Source organism: Falco cherrug, chromosome 6, assembly GCF_023634085.1.
Source record: "Falco cherrug isolate bFalChe1 chromosome 6, bFalChe1.pri, whole genome shotgun sequence".
NCBI classification, from domain to species: domain Eukaryota; kingdom Metazoa; phylum Chordata; class Aves; order Falconiformes; family Falconidae; genus Falco; species Falco cherrug.
This window is the reverse complement of record NC_073702.1, coordinates 23062342-23088369: the sequence shown is the minus strand read 5'-3', so window position 1 is coordinate 23088369 and position 26028 is coordinate 23062342. Positions and strand designations below refer to the sequence as shown.

Sequence of the window (26028 nt, the reverse complement as noted above, 5' to 3'; positions counted from 1 at the left end):
GGGTGCGCGGGTGGGGCGGGGAGGGGCGCTGGGGCCGTGCGTGTGAGGCCGGCGGGCGCGGGGGTTCGGGGCCGAGGGGGGGCAGGTGTGGCTGGAGGGGCTTGGGGCTGGGTCTCAGGGGCGTGTGGAACTGAATAGTCTGGGGCAAGGTGTCAGGGTCAGGATGGGCAGATGGGTCCGGGAAGAGGGCTGGGGCTGGGGCTAGGAATGAGGGGCTGCATGGAGGGCGTTGGGGAGGAGGTGTCAGGAGCCTGCCTGGAGGAGTGGGGTGTTGGGATATCAACCGGCTGCAGGAGGATAGGAACCAGCGTGGTTTCACTAAGGGCAAATTGTGCCTAACAAATTTGGTGGCCTGCTGTGATGGGGTGTTGGTGGATAAGTGAAGAACAACTGACATCATCTACCTGGACTTATGCAAAGCATTTGACGCTGTACTGCACAACATTCTTGTCTCTAAACCAGAGAGACATGGATTTGATGGATGGACCACTTGGTGGATAAGGAATTGGCTGAATGGTCCCACTTAAAGAGTTGCAGTTAACAGCTCGATGTACAAGTGGAGACTGGTGATGACTGGTGTGCCTCAGGGGTTGTAATAGGGACCAGTGCTGCTGAACATCTTTGTTGGCACCGTGGACACTGAGTTCAAGTGTAACCTCAGCAAGATTGCGTGGTGCAGTTGATACGCTGGAGGGGAGGGATGGCATCCAGAGGGACCTTGACAAGTTTGAGAGGTGGGCCGCTGTGAACTTTGTGAAGTTCAACAAGGCCAAATGCAAGGACCTGCATGTGGGTCAGGGCAATCCCAAGCACAAATACAGGCTGGGCAGAGAATGCATGGAGAGCAGCCCTGAGGAGAAAAAACTTGAGGGTGTTGGTTGACAAGAAGCTCAACGTGACCTTGCAGTGTGCAGTTGCAGTCCAGAAAGCCAGCTGTATCCCAGGCTGCATCAAAAGCAGCATGGCCAGTAGGACAGGGGAAGGGATTTCCCCCCTCTGCTCTGCTTTCATGAGACCCCATCTGCAGTACTGTGTTCAGCTCTGGGGTCCCCAACATAGAAAGGACATGAACCTGTTGGAGCGAGTACAGAGGAGGGCCACGAAGATGTTTAGAGGGCTGGAGCACCTTTCCTGTGAAGACAGCCTGAGAGAGCTGGAGTTGTTCAGCTCGGAGAAGAGAAGGCTCCAGGGATACCTTCCAGTACCTAAAGGGTGCCTACAAGAAAGCTGGAGAGGGACTTTTTACAAAGACCTGTAGTGACAGGACAAGGGGGAAAGGCTTTAAACTGAAAGAGGGTAGATTTAGATTAGATATTGGGAAGAAATTCTTTACTGTGAGGGTGGTGAGGCACTTAAACAAGTTGTCCAGAGAAGCTGTAGCTGCCCCATCCCTGGAAGTGTTGAAGGCCAGGCTGGATGGGGCTTTGAGTAACCTGGTCTAGTGGAAGGTGTCCCTGCCCATGACAGGCTTGGAACCAGATGATCTTGGCAAGTCCCTTCCAACCAAAACCTATTCTTTGATAATAAGAGGCCTTAATTTCAGTCAAAATGAGAGGAGTTCTAAACAACTTGGGGGTGGGGGGGGGAAGTATGTTATTGTTCATAATACTTCTAGGATGCAGTAAAAAGCTTGGAAAACCAGATAAGCATGAACAAAGTTTGTGGTGGCTGGAGGAAAGGATGTGGTATATTTTTGGGAAGGATTCCTGTTGGATGCAGAGGAAGGCTGAGGTATAAGTAGGAAGGAGAATTTAGGCAATGCTGAGGGTTAGACAAAGCACTTCATTTTGTGTCGTGTGCGGTTTTATAGTAAAAATAAAATACTGTCTCACTCAATTTGTACTTCAGGCTTTTTACATGTCTGTGCCTTCTGTTCTAACTAATATATTGGGCACATGCTGGTCAAGAATGCAAATGAATTAAAAAAAAATCATCGTGATGTTTGATACAGCTTAATGGTTTCTTCAAGTTGAAAAAATATTAGAAAATGCATGCTTGTTAGGAAGAAAACTGTTTTTGTTATATGTTAACATGTTTCAAATATGAGAATGCTATTTTCCCTGTATAGCTTGTGTGTGAAATCTCTAGTTAAAATAAGGAGCAACATATGTGCGTCATGAATGGGAAGAAGAGGGCAAAAGGTAGCATGGTCAGAGTCTTCAAAGTATAGAAAACTGCTTTGTTCAGATTCTTACTTAATGTGTCAGAAGTGAATCTCCCTTTTGAAAGAGGCTAGCAGAACACTGAATGATACACCTGTGATGACTTGCATCTGTTTGTAGGAGTTTCAAGAGGTGTTTCACAATTGACTGTATGTTGCAGTCTCCATTCGTCCAGTAAATAGACTAGCGTGGGAGGTGACCTTAGACAACAACTGAAAAAATACTTGGGAAGGTGAAAATTCTTTTACCAAAATATCACTAACACAGTGTAGTGCAAACTCAGTATTTGTAAGCCTTTGAAAAGAATAAAAGGAACACTGATTTTTGTGGCCTGCCAAACTTTTTAAGAACCATTTATTGGTCAGGTCTCAAAATCAGTAATCTGTTTGATCATGGTTGAGCAGATTACACAGGATACAGTTTTGTTCATTTTGGTATCATCTCTTTCCTAGACTGCTATGATGATTTTCCTGGTTATCTAAAGAACTAGAAAACCTGTCTTGATCTAATAAATGCTGAAAGACAAGAAGATTGAGGTTACAGAATCAAAAATGTACTTAAATGAATCTGTTTCTTAAAAGGATGCTCTACAGAGAATTTTCTTTCCTCTAGGTAATCATTGTATTTTTTTAAGCTTACAGAGAAAACTGAAGTAATGACAAGAAGTTTTGCAACTTTTAAAAATTAATAAACAATATAAAAATGATCATCTTGCTGCTTATAGAGAAACCATGCCATTTTTGGGCCAAGACTGGAGATCCCCTGGATGGAGATGGATTAAAACAGAAGATGGGTGGAAACGATGTGAACCCTTCAGTCACACGCTTCAGGATGGGAATAATCAGCTGAATGATATCAGTCACACTGTGTAAGTTTAACTCATGCAGAATCACTTTTTCTTTTCTAATAGCAGATGGGAAGGCAAAAGTTGACTTTCCATTCAGACTGCAAGTGTTTGTGGTAGATGATATCATCTGCATATGCTAGAGGTATACAAATGCAACCATGTGGCTTTTTCCATTATTCAGGAGACCCCTGTGAAGGCTGGCTGTCTTTTGTCACTGCTTCATGAGTTGCTTATTTTAGGCAGATGGATCCCATCTTATTTTTCGTGTCTTTAAAAAACAAAACAAAACAACAACTTAAAAAACCTAACCAAACAAAAAACTTGTGAAGTACCGTTTAAAGATAACTGATACTTACAAATTGCTAGTGCAACAGGCATATTGAAATGTTACCTGGAAGTGAAGGAAGACTTTCTGCTGATTGGGTGTTGGATTAGGACTGTTTAGGGCAGTCATATAATGCCTTTGCTCCAAATAATTAATGGTAGTTTTATGGTAATGCTTTTAACACAATAAATAGACTATGTGCTCCTGTAGAACAAGTGAGAAAGTATTAGTTAAAAGACGTAATACTTGGAGCAGGTGCCCAGAGACTGGTGTGATAGAAATTTCTTTGGACAAGGATACTTTATACTTGGTTTCTCCACGAAGTACTTCTCAGGGATAGCATTCTTGGCCATAAATTCCAGCATAATGTGCTTATAATGAGAAAACAGAATATTCAGTGTTGTGTTAGTCCAGTAAATGACACAGTAATTGATCTGACTTAAAGGGAATTCACTGGCAAGCTAGGACTTGCTGTAGTCATACACCTGTGTTTTCTAAATTTGTGAAATAAACTTCAAGAGTGTTATCAGACAGTGAAGAATTATTATTAAGGTTATCTTGACCTGCTGTTTTCTTCATGCTTCCTTTTCTTTCTGTGTTCATCTGTCATTGAGCTTATTTGGACTTCTTTTTCCACAGAGTCTGGCTACTGTGGATACAAAAGACTATGCTTGTCTGGAAGAGTGTTCAGTAAGCCTCCAACATAAAAGTTGCCTTAAATACCTTTGAGAAAAATCTTTTCTTACTTCTTTCTTATATCTTTAATAATTGGCAATTGAAAGGAAATCTAATTTAATTTTGATACCTATTTGCACAGTTACTAAATAATTGCATCTTGCTTTAATGAATGTTCTTTGGCAAGTATAACACAAATGATCATTGTCTGTGTGAATATACTTAAGACTTTTGCTCTTCTGATCCTAATTATATATGCATATATCTTTTCTCCAGAGAGCAAGATGAGGTACTTTTATTGCTTCTTCAAGCGAAAATACTACACATTTTTTTCCCTTAGTCCTGAAACAACTTAGTATTGAACTCCTCTGAATTTGTCTTGCTAGCAACAGATTTAAGTCAACTCTTTTTGAAAAGATATGGGCATAAAGTTCAGGGCTAAAATAGATACATTAGTTTGAGGAGGCTGGCCATGAAATGTTCTGGGAGCAAAAAAAGTTTTCATGAAGTCTGAGGTGTTTCATGACTTGGGTTTCTTAGGCTAGCTTGCCAGTTTCTCAGAATCCTAATCTCGGGGACCAGCCTAGTCTGCAGCAGATGCCCTCATCTGTAGCGATTTTCCAGGTCCCCACCTTCATCTTGCACTTCTACTTAGCACAGACAAACCACAGTATATTCTGTGGTCCTTCCCACCACAAACACCCCCCTCCCTTACTTCTGCTTCTGTCTGTTCAGTTAAAAATGTATGTTGTCCCAACTTAGACTACAGAATTCAAGTTGGTACTTCTTGGCGAAGTAGCGCTACTTGGGAGTAATTTCATTACATCTTGCACTTTGGATCTGTGAGTTAGCCTTTGCTACTAAACTGCAATTAATCTCTATTTGCACAATATTATAGAACAGTTCGGGGTGGAAAGGTCGTCTGGGGATCATGCTCCAAACATACTCAAAGCAGTGCCAAGTGAGGTCAGGTTTTATAGGACCTCACCCATTTGAGCTTTGTGCATTTCCAAGAATGGAAATTCCTCTCTGGGTTCCTGTTGTAAATTCTGTTACCCTCACTGTGATTTTTATGTTTTGGTTTGTTTGTCATCTGTCCCTGTTGGCCCACCACCAATATAGTAAGAATTTCTCTGACCACAGATTGTGTCTATTACCACTTGACTTATTACTGCCTACCTCCTCTAACCTTACGCTCTAGTTCTTATTTATACCCTCATATTAGATATTGACAGTAATGACGTTTCCCTCCACCAGCACCTCTTAAAACTGAACAAGCTTAGTTCTCTTACACTCGTGCATCATGTGCTCTAGTACCTAATCACCTTGGTAACTCCCTGCTGGATTTGTTCCAGTATACCAATGTTTTTATTATTGTGTTGGGGAGCCCCAAACTAGATACAGTACTTTAGATGCAGTTTCTCAGGCCAAATAAAGGGGGAGGATTGCTTCTTTCAATCTGCAGGGGACCCTTTAATTATCTAAGACCAGGGTGAAGTTGGCTTTATACAACACAAGGGCACAGTGCTGACCTGTGTTCTGACTGTTATTCACAAGGGCTCTGGCTCCTTTTCTGCAAAACCTTTTCCTATCCAGTCTGCACCCAGCATATACCCAGGCGTGGGATTCTTCTGTTCCATCTGTAGGGCTTCGTACTGCAGTGTGTTGTGTCTTGATGGCTGGTTCTCTGTACCATCCTAAGCTATTTGGAAACAGATATCTTCTGTATATTGGATAGATAGCTCAGCTTAGGATATTTGTTAACATGGTGTAGCACTGGCTAAGAATGAGGCTTGATAAAATGTTTCCTTTTTCGTGAAAGAAGCATAGTAAACAAAACATAAGTACTTTATTTGCCTCTTTAAACTGCCCTGTTGATAGGGGTGATGATGTGCGCCTGTCTGGTTGTCCTAACAGGGTTTTATTTATTTTCACCCATTAAATGTCATAATATTTTTCACCAAAATATTCTGTAGAAATCTATGCTAAAGGGAGTACTTGAGTATTGTATTTTAGGGAGCAGTTACAGCAGTTTTCCCTTAAAAAGAAATAAATTCAAGTCAATGTAATTGACTGAAACCCTCTTTCCTTTTACTTGTATTATTTTCTGTGAGAGAAAGTATGGATAGTTACTTGCCAAATACTTTCTCTTCAGAATTTAGGAAGGTCTAATTGCAAACAGATTCAGAAATGAACCTTCAAGACATGTAAATAACTTAAATTGAAGCATGTAGTATTTGATTAGTCATCATTAGTCAGTGCCTTGGTGAAACCATTTGATGAAATTAGTCAGAAATGGTGGATCTAATGATAACTGTGCTTGAACAAACATAATCACTTGTGCAGGAATATTTTAAATTCTTTGGAATAATGCTTCAGTAGTTGCACTTAATTAAGTTCCATTTACAGGAACTGAGATGGGAAAAAATGAGAGGCTGCCTTCTGTAGCTCTTGCTTATTTGGATAATTAATATTTTTATGTAAGTGAAGAGTGCCTTATATCCAAGGTAAACAGTAGCTGGAAATGCAGTTGAGGCAGTGCTCATTAGAGCTCTGTGGGCTGAATGTCGGCCACCACTACGTGAAGTTTGTATCTATAAATTCTAGCACAGATATATATTTCCCATGTCATGGCACTGTGTCCTTGAAGCTTGGTGGGGGAGAGAGAAGAGCACTGCCTTACAGAATTGTATGTAACTACCTGTCAGAAACCTGCAACTGAAGAGTAAAGCTGTCTTATGCTTTCCTTTTGAGGTTAAAAAAGAAAAAAAATAATCAGACTAATAAGATTTTATCATGATGATGCTCCTTTTTTGTGCGTTAGACTCATATGAACTACTTGCTCTGGCAGGGTAGTCATTTGAGTCTGTGGTATCTCTTGTCTAATTCTGTAAGTGAGATACAGTGCTCACAAGAGTATTTTTGGCGCTGGATAGAAGTCCTTGGATTTGAATCTAGTCTTAGATAATTTTGGCATTTTACAAATATATTGTAAGGTCATTTTGTGCAGGCGCTTTGAGTCTATTCTAAAACACTTAGTGTGTCTCTGTATGACTTGAGGGCATTCCTTCTTCCATGCGAAAAGAAGCAAGGGGATGAGGAAGAATAGCTGGGAATTTGGATAGCCCTGTCAAGTTTTCCAGCATTAAGTGTTGTACTGAAGAGGTTATTTAAATGCTCCTATGAAATTGCATTTTTGAAAAAGCTGAAATTCTTGCATGTTTTATGTAGCGTATTGTAGTTCTAAGGTTGCCAGGTACTTTGCTCTTAGAAACTTTAGAATAACTTCTTATGAACTCATCATCAAGACAAGAAAGTAAGAATAACTGTAAATTTGCATTCACATGTCATGTGCAGTGTTATGATAAAAATGTTAAATTAAGGCTTCTGCTACACCATGTGGCCTGTGCAGGACTTGATTCAGTTTCTTCTTAGCTTGGTGTTTGGGGTGGGGTGGGTGGATGGAGGTGAGCAGATAGGCAGTGGTTGCTTTAGGACAGGCGTCCTCAAACTACGGCCCCCCAGGGTCCTCAATCCGGCCCCCGGTATTTACAGACCCCCCCGCCGGGGTTGGGGGGGGAACCAAGCAGCCACAGATGACTGCCTGCCACTTCATCCGCGCGCCGGCCCCCTGGTTAAAAAGTTTGAGGACCCCTGCATTAGGAAATGGTGGAGCAGCTTTGGTACCCAGCCTGTATTTCTGTCCCATTCTTCTGATGCCTGTGGGACACTTGCTTTAATTCTTGGGAAGAGACGTAAAAGTTTGTCAGGAAGAATGGTGATGGTTATAGATCAGTAGAGAAATATTCTCCATGTGAAGTGGAACAGAACATGAGGGAATAAAGCCTCATGTGAGAAGATCCTCAGAGATCACTAACAGTCAAATTTGTTTTTTCTGTAAAATTACATGAATTCCAGGAATGTCACAGGTGATTTTTGAATGTAATACAAGGGTGTTTGAAATAGGCCTCTTCATCTTCACAATTCCTTGTATTAATTGACTGCCCTTAAGCTGCCTTTGAGGGGTATGGGTGGGCTTTAAATCACTTAAGGTGTGTTACTGGTCTAAATTGCTTTCTAAGAACACTTCCTCTCCAGTAACAAAAAGAATCCTGCCAGATTAACCCTCCTTGTCTAAAGCAGGCCTTCAGGAATGCTGCCTCCCCTTTTCTCCCCTTTGCACTGGGTTAATGAGAATGGATGTGTTTCTGTATCAGGCCTTATCTCTAGTCTTGTATCTGTTATTAGGATGATAGAGCTAGGTCTGGGAACTTTGGACTCTATTTCTGATTCTGCAATAACTTCTCACATGACGTGGCAATGCAGTCAATATGCTCAAACATAATTAAATTAATGATTTTAGTGAGCTTAAATTTCCTTTATAGTAGCTTTGGAAAAAAGGGAAAAAAACCCTTATGAATTGAAATGTTACATAATGCTGGGTCCTGCGCTTGGGTTGCAACAACCCCATATAACACTACAGGCTGGGGGCAGAGGGGCTGGAAAGCTGCCCAGTGGAAAAGGACGTGGGGGTGCTGGTTGAGGGCTGGCTGAACATGAACCAACAGTGGTGGCCAAGAAGGCCAACAGCATCCTGGCTTGTCCTGCTGGCCACACTGCTTCAGATACAAGGGAAGCACACCTCAAATCCTGTGTTCAGTTTTGGGCCCCTCGCTTCAAGTTTCTTTATATGTTTTCAATATATCTAGATAGTGTGTCTGTATATATACACATGCAACTATGTCTATCTATACACTATATATAAATTAGTATAGTCCTCAGTGTTAGGTTATGTAGTTAACTGTCAGAAGTGACATAGGTATAGTTGAGGCCTTCTGGGAAAGAGGGGACTAGACCTCATGGTTCTTGATGCCATACAAATCATTGGTAAAACAGTACTGTGAAAGCTGCGTTATGTACGGTGTAGGATTCAGGCTTTTGTTAAAAGACTGACTTTGCTCCAAAGTTGACAGTAGTGAGAGAGATGTCTGTATTTGGCTTTCTGTGTTTGCAAGGGTGTGTAATAATTCTCCACTGACTTTTACCTGTGGGCACAGTTTTTCAAGGCTTGGTTCATTTCAGATAATGAATTTTTATACACCAGAGCTTTGCAGACAGCCAGTTGTCCAGGAGGTACTGTCTCCTCAGTAGTCCTTCCTAAATGTCAGTAATGATTTACAAGATACCTATTGGGAAGATACTTTTGTGTATTTAATCACTATGGCATAAAATTTCAACCCCCCTGGGAAGAAAAGAACAAGACCGCTTCTCTGAAGATACATGCTGATATATACCATCAGATAGACAAGCATCATCAAAAATACGTTTTTTTTTTTCCAGCTGGCAGACTTTAATGCAGAGAATTATAAGCTGTATGCATCTTAAATATTTAATCACTGCTGTTCTAATAAATGTGTTTATTTCAGCATCATAACTGGTGATGATGAGGATGAAGAAATATACAGTACTGAAGATTGTGAGTTTGCAGCCAAGAAAAGGAAAAAAGATCATTTTAGGAGTAACACAGATTCACAGTGTAAGGCTGGGTTTTTTCATTTATCTTGGACTATTACAGGTTCAGCAAAATTTTATAATAGCCATTCAGTTATATATATCTACAGAGTAGCTTTCTGAATTATGTTTACTTTTATATTGGCAACAAATTCTGGTGTCAGATGTGATACATGTTAATTGAACTGTAGCATTGATTATCTACTGTGTGATTTTATTATATTTTTTCTCCAAAGATTCAAAGGTAATTCATTTAAGAATAGTAATTCCTGAATAATAAATATCTTCTGATAGTGATCACTATTTTGGTTTTGGGCTACTTTTAGATTAAAATCTTCTGGATGCTTATGGAAGCTTCTGCTTACTAAAGCAGCTATCTTATTTTTGCTTAATTCAAATTCTGATTAGTGGTACAACTCTGAAATCAGTTCATAAAAAAAAAAATATCTCTTTTCATAATACCTATAGCTCTTGGTAAAGACTTTATCAGTGTTGAATGTCTTGAAGAAAAGTCCCTTTTTCTAAAAAAAAATAAAATATGAAAGCCATTTTGTCTGTTATCATTTTTAAAAGATGACCTGTACTTTGGAATGCAAATGTGTATGACAGTAAGCAAACAGTGAAATTGAGAATTTGGTAGAGTAGGGTTTTTTTTCTTAAAAATAAAAAAAAAAAAAAAGTTGATTCGCAACTTTTTGGTGTTTCTAATGCCTTAATCTTGAAATGACCTCCATTATTTGTATAATTCCAAAATTTTAACAGAGGTGGTCTTGCAGTATCCTGCAAGCTTTCCTGGGCTTGCCTGAGCTTAAAGTATTTTGAAAGATTCAAGTGGCTGTACGTAAGAGCATGCTTTCGTTTGACAATATACTAAATTTCTGAAAGCTGAAGATCTGCCTAGTTGCCTTTATTTATCTTGTATAATTGAGTTCGTTGCACTATTCTGCAACTAGTTGAACAAAGTGGATGTGCAGCAGGCACATTTACAGAAGACACATTAGAGGGGTAGAGCGGTCAGGGACAAAAAGATAGCTTGTTTTCTGTACTTTTCTGTGTTAAGTGGGAAGGAGCCTGTTAGATTAAAAAAAACCAGAGGTTTTGTAGGAGAAATTAACTGTTGTTGGTACACAGTTGACAAAAGTTGTGCAACATCTGCCGATTGTGTGACAAATCTTGTGTTTGATTTAGAAAACTACTTAACTTTTCCTATATTTTTTTAAAGTACCTAACTTGTGCAAATTTGTAGTCATCCTTTTCAGCCTTTAAAACTTCCTTTGTTAAAACTCTTCTACCAGCTCTCCTATGTTATGAAATGTTTTATTGAGGATGATGTTTTCTTCATTTTCTTTCTAGAAGGCATTACCTAAAGTTGAAGCCTAAAAATGCTTATATTTTTATTTTAGGTTTTTATCGTGAAAAATGGATTTATGTTCATAAAGAAAGCACCAGGGAAGTAAGTCCTGCATACTGTGGGTCAATTCCTACAATCTTTCTGCTTTTTAATCAACAAATAGTATATTGAAATAATACATTTGTGCTGTGTGGTCTTAGGGATTATGTTCAACTCTTTCTTCATTGTCAACGTAGTATACCTGCATGTGGTGAGGCAAAGACAGCTAGTAAAGTGACTTTCATGTAGGTCACTGTGGTAGAGATGTGAGAACTTGCAAGGATGGACATACAGTTGTCTGCTACTTCTCCAAGCCTGTCTGTCTCTATCTGTACTGTGCGTGCCTTTGAACTAAAATCGAAAGTATTTGCAAAACCAGGGTCACATCTCCAGAGAAGGTGTTTGCAGGCAGCTGCCTGATGTTTTTGAATCTTTGTGTAAGTTTTGAATATAAATAAAACTTCAGTTTCAGACTTTATCTTTGTATTCCACAAAGTCTAGATGCTGTCAGTTTGGGATACAAGCTGTATCAGTCAATTATAAAGGGAACATGAAAGACTTGGAATGACCTCTTGGAAAGCCAGGAGTTAAAATACATCCATTGTATGTAGAGATAACCATAGGAATCGACACAGAACTGGAACTCCAACTTGAAGACTGTTTATCTGGGGTGGGTGGAACTTGGACACAGATATGGATGTCTTTCATCCACACAGTAATGTCAGCCAGGAGAGAGGCAAGAAGGTGAGTGTGGTGATTGTAGCCATGCAGGCAAAGTTGGCTTTGCATTTTGGAGCTGAGACAGACCATAACGAGCTTTGTACTCAGGAAGAGCACAGTGGTGTGGAGAGAGCTTACATAGAAGAGGCACTGGAAGGCTTCACCTTGCAGGCCAGTGACCTGGAGGCTGCCCTTCTCCATTTGAAGGGTATTACAAAGCCTTTCACCAGAGTGATAGCCCTGTTTCCCAGTTTTATCTTCATCTGTGATAGATGTAGTTACTTACATTGGTCTGCAGAAGTCTCGAGCATGCCTTTCCCTTTGTGCCAACTCAAATTTAGGGTAAGAAGGAAGGGGCAATGACAGACTGTCACCAGTCACTATGGTGTTGTGAATTATAAGGTTGTTAATTTAAGTTTTAAAACTACATTCAGGCCAAAACACAAACTGGTTAAAATCACTCATTGCTGTTCTTCATAACCTGTATGTTGGGATTATTTTTTTTTTCCTACTTGTGCAGAAGTTGGTGTACTAGTGGTATGTGATTATTTGCTTGGGTTTCTTATCCATTCAGAGAGAGGGCAAAGTATTTTGGTGCACAAATTAGGTTATTCTTGTGACTGCTGTTGTCTAATAATTGACAATTCACTTCTGTTTTTAAAAAATAAAACAAAACCAGGGATGGATAGAATTAATCACCAATCTTTTCAAGTAATTTCTTGTATAAATTCTAAAGCTTAGTGTAAGAAGTTAAAAGTGAAGTAGCAGAATGAAAAAAGAAGGAATAAGCATACCTGAACCAAAAAGTTCAGAACAACAATTTACAGTAATCTAAATAGAGATTCTAATTTTTCTCACAGTTTGTAACCTTACTTGATTTCAAAATGGCTGTCTTGCAGCTAGGATACTTATTTTCCCAAGTGGGATACTGAATTTTAGGGCAAAAAGACAAGAGTAGGAATGTCTTGATAAGAAACACATGAAATATGCTATGGGAGAGCACTGAAAATAAAAAAAAAAACCAAACAAAACCAAAACATTTGCAGGTGCTTAAGAAAAATTGTACCTAAACTTGTAGTACACAGCAAATAAATTCTACATGTTGAGGTTATTTGTTCTTCCAGTCCCAGGAAGTAGCTCTGTTCCTACCCGCAAATGTGAACATAAACTCTGTCAGTTAATGCTTATAGTTGTAAGCTCGGAGTGCTGTACAAACAAGCTCTACCTTGTGCTGAGGCAAATGGGGAGTGTGATAGCCATGAGAGACTGCCAGCATTGTGGCCATGCAATAGTGGAGTATATTCCTAGGACACCCAAATACCAGTGATTACAGATTGCATGATTAGTATGAATTTAAAGGCCTTGCTGTTAAGTAATATTGCCTATGTACCAGTTAGTTACAAATAGCATATCTGGATTCATTTGTTCTAAAAGAAATTACATAAATCTTCATTTCAGATACATTGTATTTCGAGGGAGCATGGTATACATAAGCATCAGTTGCATGGCAGAGTGTTTTTCTGAATATTTTCCTCAATTTTCTTTGTTGTTTCTTCCCATTTAAAATGTATTTATTCTTCTTCTCAGAGACATGGCTATTGCACTTTGGGAGAAGCTTTTAACCGCTTAGACTTTTCAAGTGCAATTCAGGACATCAGAAGGTTCAATTATGTGGTCAAAGTAAGCTCTTTATTTTATATGTGTATTTTAAAAATGCATTTGACTATGTGCCTGTGTGTACAAAAGAAATAATTTTGCACTGAACAGCTGATGATTTGTGACTGTATAAATAACCTGTTCATATGTAATTTATACTGCGTGAAGCAACTTTTAAATCGAGTAATTTTTCTTTGGTGAGAACTCATTATTGCCCTCTGAAAGCCTATGGCTTGAGGAGGATGGTGTTGGCCAGTATGCTGTGTATTTACAGGGAAACACTGATGGTAGTTTCAGTTGTTCATCAGCCTGGGTAGTGAACTTTTTTTTTAAAGGCAGAATAATTCCTATACAACCAAAAATAGCAAAGTATAATGCATCTTAAATATGCTTTACTACATCTTACATGCGCTTAAAATAGCAGTTTTCAGAAGAATATTTGATGTGCAAATATTCTTCAATTTGTTTCTTTTTCAGATTCTTAACAGTCCTATGATTCAATGCGCACTTTTTTTTTTTTTTTTTAAATCTACAGCAAGATATATATGCATTTAACTTTGTTAACATTCCTTAAAACTTGAGACTGCAGCCTGAATTTCCTCAGTGCCTAACCAGCTCCCCACTTGGAAGTACCTGTTCTGGGAAATACTGATCTTTTTCTAGCCCCAAGTTTTTTTGTCATCTAACTGGAGGTAGTAAAATGCATGTTTCAACTCCTAGAGAAGCTCAAAACGTGAAGCGTATCAGGACCAGAGTTTGGCTTGATGGTGAGGCTGTTCACAAGTAATGTAGTGGTTGGAGTGCATCCAGAACTTGAAAAGGCACAAATCAGAATTATGTACCAGGATAAACCCCTTTCCACTAGAGCAGGGGTCCTCAAACTTTTTAACCAGGGGGCCAGCACGGGGATGAAGTGGCAGGCAGTCATCTGCGGCTGCTTGGTTTCCCCCCCCCAACCCCGGCGGGGGGGGGGGGGTGCGGGGGGGTCTGTAAATACCAGGGGCCAGATTGAGGACCCTGGGGGGCTGTATCTGGCCCACAGGCCGTAGTTTGAAGACCCCTGCACTAGACCATGGGGTATTTGGAGAAAATATATATTCTACCCATCTTTGTGAAGCTGAGACAGTGTATTATGCTTCCAGAAAACAAGAGATGTTGGAACAAAGGAAACAGAGGAAAAAGGATTTGCTTCGAGGCTAGCACTTGTGGTACTTGCCTGTTTTAGTCTCATTGTAGATTTTTTGGTATATGTATGCATTTTGATTTAGAACATTGCTTTTTAATGTAGTTTTGGGAGCAGAAACAAGAACCTTGATCTGTCCCAAGACTTTTCATCCTCAAACAGCAGGAAGAAAAAAAAAGCACCTAAAAAAGGTGATCTGTCTTATAAATGGTGTCAGCTTCAAGTGTCTCACTTGAATAATAAACAGGTAGAATGAATCCAGAACTAGAATTTTACATTATTTTTAGATGCTGCAGCGCCTAAGCTGGGTTGCTCAAAACAGTTGATCGGAACAAAGTGCAGTGTCTAACATAAGTGCATTAACCAGTTTCTCTTCTGTTTGCCAAAGAATATAAAATGGCTGGTTAGTTAGCCAGGCTTAAGATTGTTGAGAAAAGAGCAATATTTTAAAATTCAGAAACTTTGCTTTCTGATCCAAACCATTACTAAAGTAATGGTAGACCCTAAGAAGTTAGGGTAGATTTTAAAATAGCAGGAAGACTTCCAAAATCCTTTTAACATTTGAGAATTTATTTAAAATTTTAAAAACTTTAAATTGCTTTACAGTTATAAAGATCTATTTATATCTTTGCATCAGTTCCTCAGAGGTTTGATTCTCCAAGTAACTAAAAACCTCCCAGTCATTATTAAAAGTTGATGTAGATGTCTGCTCAGGACTTCTTTAGGGTGGGCAGTGGAGGGAGGAGGTAGGTTCAGCTGTTTTCCTGTAACTTTGTGCTGTAGTATAACGGTAGCTTTTTAGCTGTTGTGTCTGATATATTGAGTTTGATACAGATGGTTTTTTTTCAAAATGTTTCCATTTGAATAAACAGTTGATCCATTCCAAGTTATCTCTAGTAGACAACATAAGCCATGGCTACACATATTGGTAAGACTGAACTTGTGTCAGATTGTTGTACTTGTGGATCTGCTGAAATTGTCTTAATACTTGCATATTAACCTTCACTGAAATTAGAAACAAATTCCACTTGGCTGATTTTAATAAAGATTCCTTGATTTGATCTTTAGTCTGAGTGACATAAATGAATATTTTTTTTTCAGTTAATCAAGAGAAATGTACATACTTGTGGCAAACTGCCAGAAACTTATAGGTGTGCGCTAAATTATTAATCAAACTAAAAGGCTTTGAAAACACCAAGAAGGAGGTCCTGATATCTAGTCTCAAAAACTGTATAAATAATTACTTGTACATCAGGAGACTTATTTCCTCCTTTCATAGCACATAGTGTTTTGTCAGGGATCATGCAGAGAAGCCAGAAGGAACATTATTAAATCAGGGAGAGAACAGGTGTATTCACTCATCCTCCAAAGGAAAATTAATGTTGAGTGTAGTGTCAAATCAGTATTTTAGAAATGAAGATACAAAATAATTTTTGGCAGGCTTAGTATTTGTTCACTCTCTCTGCTAATAGTTGATGCTGTCCTACAAAGCACAGCTCTGCTGGTTTGTGTTTTCAGCACTGTAGAGGATGCTGGTTTCTGCCCCTTGCTTTCCCTTTCTGATTTATTGAGAACACTTGTTTTGAACTCAGCATTATGAATAACAATTGTAAAGCTCAGTGCCATACTTCTAAACATTGTGATACTGTCATAACATCGAAGTCTCTCTTAATTCATACTAAGAGACCATTTTTTTGTTGAAGAGGCAATGGGCCTTATCAGCTACAAAACTGAATCTAAAATGTAAAAGCCAAGGCGTCAGAATGGAGCAAGGGCTGCCTCTAGTACCCATAGCTTGACATTCATGTGCAGCAAGAACTTAAGCTGTTCTGGTTGTTTTCCCCTAGGCCATTCCTTCTGTTCTCACCACTCTTCTGTTCACAGTGGTTCCAGAGAAATGTTTGGACAGCTAGGAGATCCTTACTATATAGTTAAGGGAACGTTACTAATACAGTATATATACAGCTCATTATTACATTACTGTGGTTTCTTCTGCCAGGGCCTTGAATGTGGGAGTAATAGAGAATTTTTCCCCTCAGTTTAGGTAAAATACAGCATTCCTCTCCATGAGCAGAAGGTAGTGCACTGAGTCCATCACTCTTCAGTTTGACCAGTATGACACTTTAACTCAGGAATTGGAAATCTGGTAGTTGGTATTAGTTCATAGTGATGTTCCTGGCCACCGAATTTTTCAGAGGGTTCAGGACCCAGCCACATCGAAGACCACATTTCTATTTGTGAACCTCCCTCTGTTTTTACATTAGAGCACATGACACATTGTCTTTATAAGCTGCATCACAGAGATATAGTATTTGTATGGTATTTTGAAAATGTGCATCTCTTTGTGAGTTGTTCATGGGATGCCAGTGGGAATACCTGAAGCTTTTTGCATTTGTCTTTGTTTTCTGAACTCTGTAGTTAAGCTTTCACGAAATTTCAGGGCTCTGAGCTGTTGTAGATGAATGTAGGTACTGAAAGTGTGTATTCGAAACCGTCCTTTACTTCTGTCATTCTGAGTTTTAATTCTTTGTCCTAGCTTTTGCAGTTAATTGCAAAATCCCAGTTAACTTCACTGAGTGGTGCAGCGCAAAAGAACTACTTTAACATTTTGGACAAAATTGTGCGGAAGGGTAAGACCTAAGGTTTTTTAATTACCTTATTCAGATTGAATTGCTGTGACTAAGCTATCAGTTGATTTTAGTTTCTTTTTGTTGGCTTTATTGTCGTTGTTACATTGTGAGACAAAGCAATATAGCATATTTAATTAGTGAAAAGTTTGATACTTCCCATTCCACAACTGCAATAAGTTGTTTTCTCTTGATTATTGAATCATTTCTGTTGAAACAGATTGGTGAAGTTAAATGAGAGTTAGATTCTGTTCAGAAACTGTTGTCCACTATTAAATTACACTCTTTATGAAATGTGAAAGCTTTTAAATTAGTAACATTTGTTTTTCAGTTTGCGTGAGGTACTGAGATTTAAAGTACATAACTGCTTTTCCTTATTGTTTATTTAAAAAAAATAGTGAGAAAAACTTTCTGGTAACCACAGAAACAACAAATGGAGGTGTAATACTATCAGATCTGAACAGAAGAAAATGGATTTATAACTAGTTGTTCACATTTTAAACGCATAGCATGAAGTGCTACATCAAATTTGCCTGTGAAGTTGTGAATTCTTGATCTTGCACTTATGGAACAGTATTAATGAATATGGTGGTGGAAATCAGGCAGCTAGTTGCACACACACAGTTGAATTTTAATTACTTAATCTAAAAAAGTGTTGATTAGCTGAAGCTAACTTTATTAGCTTGGTTAACTGAGTTAACCAAAATTGTATTTGGTTTGCTTTGTTTTCCAGTCATGGAAGACCAATATAATCCACGATTAATCAAAGATCTTCTACAGGATCTGAGTTCTACTCTCTGTATACTGATTAGGGGAGTAGGAAAATCTGTGTTGGTAGGGAACATCAATATTTGGATTTGTCGATTAGAAACTATCCTTCTGTGGCAACAACAACTAAAAAACCTTCAGATGAACAAGGTATGTTAAGTCATGCTAAAAAGTAATGGGGGAGGGGAACTATATGGAACTTTGGTTTATGATTTATAAGTGAACAGTTTTAGCTGTTTGTTTTTACAGAAGTAATATGAAATTAATTAAAGGGAATCAACTTAATTTTCTAACATTTTAATAGCTCTTTTGTAATGAGGGCTGCTACATTGCCTGTTTTGCTGGTTTGTGGTAAAGCTGTATAGATTTAATTGTTTTTCTCACCCAAATAAATTTCAAAATGTGTGTCTCTAGATTGTTAGATAGAGATGGAGAAAATACCAATTTCTAATTCCAAAGTAAATGTTCTGCTACGGGGGGGGGGGGAATCTAAAAGGAATTTTAGAGGTGGATCAATAAAACAGAAATAAAATATTCAAGTAGCAATTTTACAGCTGTATTCATTAGCACAATTGCTGTTTGTGAAAAAAGGATAATGACTTCAGCATCTGGATTCTAATCGTGTAACTTCATTCAAAGCATGTGGTATGCACTGTTCCAAGTTTTTATAGTGAAGACTTTGATGATAAGCAGGCAATTTTTTTAGCCTGTCTGCATTACTCCTGGAGGAAGAAATGCTGCAAGATACTTGCTCACAGTATAGCCACACAACTGTTTCATCTGTTTGCTTTCACCTATGAAATTTTGAAATTCTTGCTGCGTGTGCTGTCTGTCTGAATAGAACAGCTAATTTTGGAATAGAAAGGAGAAGTTGGGAGCCCAGTCTCAGCTGTTTTCATATGCCAAGCAGCCATAGCATAGACAGTTTTGAGACACTGCAGTTGCTGCATTTGTTTCTTTCCAGTGTGACTCTTCAATCTGAGCTGGTTTACTTTGGTTGAAATAACTGATAAGAAATTTTGCATCTGTAGTGCTCACATATTCCAGAACAGCACGATAATCTCAGAGATGTTTATAACAGATGACACTATGGAAAGATTGTAAGTGAGATGAATGGTTGTGAAATAAACTGATACAAGTGAGAGCCTCTAGAGTACAGCTGCTGTGCTGCCAGCACCTTGCGACTAGGCAGCTCAGCTTAGGTAGGGCCAGCAGCTACTACCCACACTCCCTCCTTCACCAGCTGGGACGTTGCCCTCCAGGTGCGTTGGGCTTTGTGCCATCTGACAGTATAGCTCCAGGTTGAGTCATGTAGGAGTTGTGCTGTAGGTTACCCTGTTAAAGTTCAGCATAGGTGTATGCTCTCAGTTCAAGCTTTCTCGGTGCTCTGGTCTGTCGTCCCTTGCAGAATTCCTCATTTATATATGAGGGGAACTATCTCCAGACATCAGAAATTAACATCTATTCTGTCTCTGCCTTTTTCATATTTTCATTATGTATTTCTGCTCTTCAGTCTTGTATTCTGTCCTCTAGTTGACTTAAGGCAAATTGACATGTGCTCTGTTTCTCAATAAAAAATAATTTATTATAATTAGTTATTATAAATAACTGGTTTATAATTTTATTATAGTAGAGTTTTAGCACACTTCTCGCAAAGATGGAATTGAATATATCATAGTTTTAAAACTATACTCTTGAACTGTTTTCTGAGAACAGAATTGTTTTAAAATTATTTGAAATTTAAATAATTAGGATGTGTTTATTTTAACAGTAGGAAATGTATAAGTTGTAAAGCTACAGTCTCTAGCTTTTTCTGTACCTGTACACATTGTTTTCAACAGCAGCAGTTAAAGAATAATGGTAGCCAAGTAATCAAAGTATCACAGAATTAACCGTAGGTATTACTCAATGGTTCTGTACAAACTAAACTAGAGACATGAGATACCTCTAAAGTAAGAATCTTATTTGTACCTTGTGCTGTCAGGATTTTGTAGTTAAAAAGTCTTCAACTCTTTGTTTGTTTGTTTTTTGTTTTGTTTTGTTTCCAGCAAGTCAACAATGGTCTTACGCTTAGCGATCTCCCTCTCCATATGCTGAACAACATCTTATACAGGTTCTCTGATGGCTGGGACATTATTACTCTGGGTCAAGTGACCCCAACTTTGTACATGCTTAGTGAAGACAGACAGTTGTGGAAAAAACTCTGCCAGTATCATTTTGCAGAAAAGCAGGTAATACTCTGTAATTTGCATAAATGTGGCCCTTATCTTTGCGATATGGTATACTAATAAAGGAGTGTGAACTCACCCTTTTTGAGGTAAAAATGCAAGTGTGTGGTAATAGTGAAAATGTCTTTTTGGGGCCTTGGTTCACACTAAAAATTGTATTCAGCATGCCTGTGAGTTTGAGATAATTATCAGACTGTGTCCTTGCATTATTTTAAAAAATGTCTACTGTAAGGTAATTTTTTTTAAAACTACACAGTCCCCAACAAGTGCAGTAGAGGATACCTCTAAGGTGTTTCTAATTTTAGTACCTAAAGTAGAACTTCTTTTATTAACCAAGGTAAGCGGACACATTGTTCAAACTTTTGGGCTATGTGCATGTCTGGTGGAACCAAAATTGGGATTTTGCAAAAAAGAACAGAACAAATTACTCAAATTTTGAAACTAAGAACAAAAGAGAAATTAATTTTCTGTGCCTTTCTCATAAAAGGTATTAAAGCAATCTAGGAATGCCTTCAGAACTGTTGTCATTTTCTGACAAGTAATGTATGCTGGGATAGTATCAGACTAGGTGAAAATAAAGCTATGAAAATAGAAGTTACCTCATCAGAGCTGGAGGAAGAACTTTAAAAACCTAGTACATTCCAGACTGGAGAAAGTGAAAATCTGCATTCTTAAATCTGAGAGATTGAAGTGGTACTGTTTGGTTTGCGACTACCAGATGAAGTACTATTATAACAGGAAAGGTAGAAGTGAAGATTAATTAACTCATGTGCAGTTGCCCCAGATAAAAATTTTGGTGAGATGAAAGGCTTTAGAAAGAACTTCATGGAGAATATAGACAGCCAAAGGCAAACTGAAAAACCCTCCTACGGCAGCAGCTCTGAAGAACGCGAGGTGAGGTGTTAAGGGTAAATTTAAGCTTAATGTAGCAGTTGGGTGGATTTTGAGGCTAGGGTGAGGTAAGCTCTATTGAACAGTGACAAAACTGGTTGGAGAGGAAGCTGTTATACAAAGGTAATGCTGGGAAAAAGATGACTTAAGCATTTTGGTAGAGTTGGCTAGCCTTGTGCCTTATAAAGGACACTTGGAATGCATTAGAAACACTGTATACTAATTGTTCACAATTAATTTCTTACTAGGTTATTAATGATAGAAATCTAATTACTTTGTTTTCCACTATCAAATTCTGCTTTCTCTGTTTAAAAGTGTGCTACCTTAATAAGCTACAGAATTGTATTGGGTTGGTTTTCCTGTCCTCTGCAGTGTATTTGTTGAACCATTGAAATGCCCACAAAAACATATTTGAAGTCTGAAGAGCGCTTTTGGAAAGAATGAGAACTCTACACAGGGAAGCTATTATGAAACTAAGTGAAGTATAGCTGAAGGCAGGCAGGGCTGTTCTCTTCATTTAGGAGTTGTCAATGAAGAGAGCCCTTAATGTATTGGCATTGATCCACACTGAGCAGAACAGAAGCCTTTTACAAATACATACTTAATAAACCTTGGCTGTGTATTAAGCTGTGGAGAAATAGCCATTGTGCATCAGCTAATCTTTATTTGCAGATTATGTCCTCAAGAAGTACATTAATCACTGATTAATGCTATCCTTCTAGAAAGATAAGTAAATGAGAAAAATAATCATATGTATACTTTCAAAATGAAAGAAAAAGAATTACTCAAATCTATAGTTACTGTCTTAACAACCACCATTTGAAATGCACAGTAATTTAAGAAAAAATCTCATTCCTGAGTGCTTTTTTATAAGGTATAAAAGTAATCACTTACAGCGTCATTGTTTCTGTTACATGGTTCTTGACTATAATTAGAATCATTTCAAGACAGTAGAATTAGATTGGCTGTGTATGGCCTACTTGGCAAATGTGCACCCTTCTATTTTTAGTGGTTTACCTTCCATTTTTTTGTGGCTAGATCTCTCTCGCTGCTTTGCATAGACATGTGATGTCAGATTATTGACTTCAAAGAATTCCAGTTACAAAACTTCAGTTTAACTACCTTCCCCCCACTTCCCAGTCCTTTACCTGATTTGACTAGTTCTTTAACAATTTTAAAGCTTTAATTTTATGTCTAGTTTTGTAGGCATTTGATTCCATCAGAGAAAGGTCACATTGACTGGAAGCTGATGTACTTTGCGCTTCAGAAATACTACCCAATAAAGGAACAGTACGGGGATACCTTGCATTTCTGTCGACACTGCAGTATTCTGTTTTGGAAGGTAAGAGCTTTAAAATAGATAATCAGAAATAAGTTCAAACAGCTACAGGTGATCATCTTGTCAGCTTTCTCATGTAAACTTATGTAAAATGTGATTAGACAACTAATATTTAACCCTTCTAGAAGTTTTATAGATATTAAAACAGTATTAAATTCCGAAGTAATTCTTTATCTGGCATTCTTGCCTCTTGTTGGCTGATAAACTCAGTACTTAGAATTGCAAGGAAAAGTGTCATGTGGAAAGAGTTGCACTGTGTCATCTTGTATCTATTTACTCTTATGCGAAGTTTTAGGAACTTGTGGGAAGTTAGCCATTTTATGACATCCCTTTTCTAATGATGGCATGGCAATCAATTTATCACTAATGAGAACTTATTACTGTAGTATTCCTACCACATTAGTGTAAAACTCTGTATTTTTATAGTCTTGCTTCTGTCCCCTGTGAAGCTTGGAGGAATGTTTTAAACTTCATTCAGAATGCATTTTACATAGATTTTGATGTTTACCATGAAGCATGTTCTGTCTTAGAATGATTTTAATTTCTGTAGAGCATTTTCATGTTTAACTTGTGTGTAAACACATATTCCTGCTTTTACTTTGTGTTGCACCATAATCTAGCCTTCTAGTTAGTGAGACTTCTTTAATTTTGCAGCTCAAAGACTAAATATGGGTAATGCTAAGTGGACAACAGAACAAGAAACGTTTCAGAAATCTTGGAAAACACTTATATTCTAATTCACAAAAATGAGTTGCTCTTGTGTCATCTTTCTGTGATTGAAGAGGAGTTGCTTTTTTTGTTTTAAAATTAGGCTGCTTAACAGGATAAGCTAGCTTTCATAGAAGTAGCATGTTGATGTTACCTTGAAGTTGGATGTTCCTGATATCACAGGCGCCTTTCCAGGTATTAATATGTTTTGCTAAATTAATAGTAGGAAAGCAGGTAGTCGGAATTGGCTTCTGCTGGGAAAAGCTTGGGCAATTGCTGAAGAACTTGTGTCAAGAATGACTAAGAGCAATTCAAGAGAGCCAGGGAGCTACTGGAGAGGGTCCAGCGGAGGGCTATGAAGATGAGGGGACTGGAGCATCTCTTTTACGAGGAAGAGCTGAGAAAGCTGGGCCTGTTTAGCATAGAGAAGAGCAGACTGGGAGAGGGGATCTTACTAATGTGTGCAAGTGTCAAGAGGATGGAGCCGGGCTCTTTTCAGTGGTGCCCAGCAACTAGATGGGGGGCCACAGGCAGAAACTGCAACACAAGAAGTTCCATCTGAATATGAGGAAGAACTTCTTTCCTTTGAGGGTGCCAGAGCACTGGAAGAGGCTGCCCAGAGAGGCTGTGGGGTCTCCTTTTCTGGAGGCATTCAAAACTCATCTGGACACAATCCTGTGCAACCTGCTTTAGCGGGGGGTTGGACTAAGTGATTTCCAGAGGTGCCTTCCAACCCCAACCATTCTGTGAATCTGTGAAATGCATTGTTAAACAAATTGATTTCTGCACAATCAGCATCTTATTGGCAGGGACACAAAGAGGTTCACCATTGGTCTGAAAAAGTCCTCTGTTTACAGGGCAATGTGAATATAGTAGTGCTAGTCACTGAGTTATGTGGGGGGAAAAACAGTTCTGCTTCTTCAAGTACTTGTATCTATATCCTCTCCTAAGCTTTCTAAAGGGAGATGAGAAGCAAAGTGGGGGGGCTGTGAGACAGGAGGTACTTTATTAGTTCTAGAAAAATTCTGCGATAGGTGAAAATACTTCATTCAGAATGCATTTTACATTGATTTTGATGTTTACCATGAAGCATGCTCTGTCCTTGAGGATGATTTTGTTTTTATCAGGCTTTGACAATTTATTCAAGCTTCAGTATCATACTTGATTAGCCAGATTATTAGATTAAATATGTATATGAGTGGTTGACATATAACTGTATCTGTAATGTACAATTTTTTGTTCTCAACTGAAGCTTTTACTCTACCTAATTCCATTGGGTGTATAGTACAAAAACCCATAAACCAAACACCAAAAACTTTAAAAGAGAAATTACAGTTACTTTACAGAGGAAAAGTAGCAAATGTTTGAGTTTTGAAACAAATGAAAGCACTGGGTCCTTCAGTTTATAACATGTAAAAATTTAGTTTCTTCTTTTAACGGTACACTTCAAAAATCAGGCAGCTTTAGCTTTCAAGGGCATTCAGAAGAACTTCAGGCAAAGTGAACAGTTCTTGGTATTTCACTTTTTTTTTTTTTTTTTTTTTGTTCTCCTATCACTTAAGAACAGAGCAAAACATTGAAATAGTTGCAGAGGGAAAAGTAATTAAGTGAACAGGGCATGAAGACTAGCAGAGCTTAATTTCTTTTAGCTTAGCTGTGTTAAAGCTAATAAGGAATGTGACTGCTCTCCATAAATTCTTCTCAGAGACAGAGAAGGGATGAATAAACTTTAGACTACTTTGGGAAACTATTTAAGTTAAGGGACACCCTTGATGCAAATCAATTGTAGAAACTAGTTGTGGGTAAATTTATGCTGAGAGTTAAGAGTTTCTAAGAACCGAAGCAGTGAGGTTCTGAAGCAGCCACAAAGCACAGGCCTAGCTACTGATGAGCAGAATTTTCATCAGTTTATGGAATTGATAATAGAATGTAATTACTGGCAATGTGAGAGGTATGCACACAGAAAATTAAGTCCTGCATTTTGTGTCCTTTCAAGAGCTTTTCAGGAAGCAGCACTTGCATTCCCGTATTTGTTTAAAACCTGTGACCATAGTAATGTTAAATACAAGGAGGAGACTCCCAAGTTCATTGTAGGAAGTGATGTAATGGAGCATCTTGTACTCTTCAGTGTTACAGGGAATGATTATCAGAAACTCTTCATATTGAATTACTGTCTTTGAGAAGTGACTTCTTGGTCCGTGATGAAAGTGAGAAAAATACATAATTTTAGTAGTGTAAAAGTAATGGCAAACTAATTATTAACTGATGCCTCTGTGAATGCTTTTTGTGTATACTGTTTCTTCTGTTCCACTAGGCAACATTGCAGTTGGGGGCAGCTCTTATTTTCTTAGCTCACTCAGTAGCACATTTGAGTTATCCTAGAGGTGGTCAGAGAAGCTGAAATACCTTTTCTTCTTTCAACATCCAGGGCTTCATGTAAAATAGTGTAATTGTTTTGCATAAGTGGTATGCTTCACACTTGCTTTTAGTTGTTCTGGGGCTTGTGCTGGGTTCTTCAGCTGCTTGTGATTTGCCACAAGAATAAGACTATTTTTCTAAATGGCGTATGAACCTTAGCCTCAATAAACCTTAACTCTGCTTCTTTTACTTTATGGCTCTTCCTCCTGCTTCCTTCTTCATGATCTGAAAGGACTACCACCTTGCTTTGTTACTCAAGGTATTTCTTGTGTGTCTCATCTGTTTTCAGTGCTTACTGTTCTGTAATGTCAAAGTGAATAACGTGTTCATTTCTAATTGTTTGATACTCTGTTTTCATTTTGTTTCCCCACAACAGTTTAGCAACAAGAATACTTTTTTTCTTGTTTTTCTATTGGATAAGGTAGTGATGACTTTCCATCTCAGCTTCTCATCAGAATTCTATTTTATTATTGACATACTCCCTGTTAACAACATTTAAACTAGGAACCATAGGTGCATGGTGCCAGTGAGTTCAACTAGATTTTGCTAAGAAATGAGTTTTCTGCATTCATTGTTATAA

The 26028-nt window shown here is 38.3% G+C and overlaps 1 protein-coding gene across 5 annotated transcripts in view; it reads left to right on the top strand.

The window, feature by feature from the left end:
- Positions 1–26028, top strand: part of FBXO25 (F-box protein 25) — a 29816-nt gene that overhangs the window by 151 nt on the left and 3637 nt on the right. Inside the window, exons 2-11 of one of the 5 annotated variants that reach the window (XM_055713743.1) lie at positions 2887–3030; positions 3974–4024; positions 9436–9545; positions 10924–10973; positions 13218–13310; positions 17006–17099; positions 17830–18014; positions 19913–20095; positions 22182–22325; positions 25681–25707. In XM_055713743.1, coding sequence (XP_055569718.1) covers positions 2894–3030; positions 3974–4024; positions 9436–9545; positions 10924–10973; positions 13218–13310; positions 17006–17099; positions 17830–18014; positions 19913–20095; positions 22182–22325; positions 25681–25707 — 1074 coding nt within the window. In that variant the 5' untranslated portion in view covers positions 2887–2893. Of the gene's footprint in view, positions 1–2886; positions 3031–3973; positions 4025–9435; positions 9546–10923; positions 10974–13217; positions 13311–17005; positions 17100–17829; positions 18015–19912; positions 20096–22181; positions 22326–25680; positions 25708–26028 lie in introns of those variants that run through there. The other 4 variants (XM_055713745.1, XM_055713744.1, XM_055713746.1 and 1 more) reach the window with 4 other exon arrangements.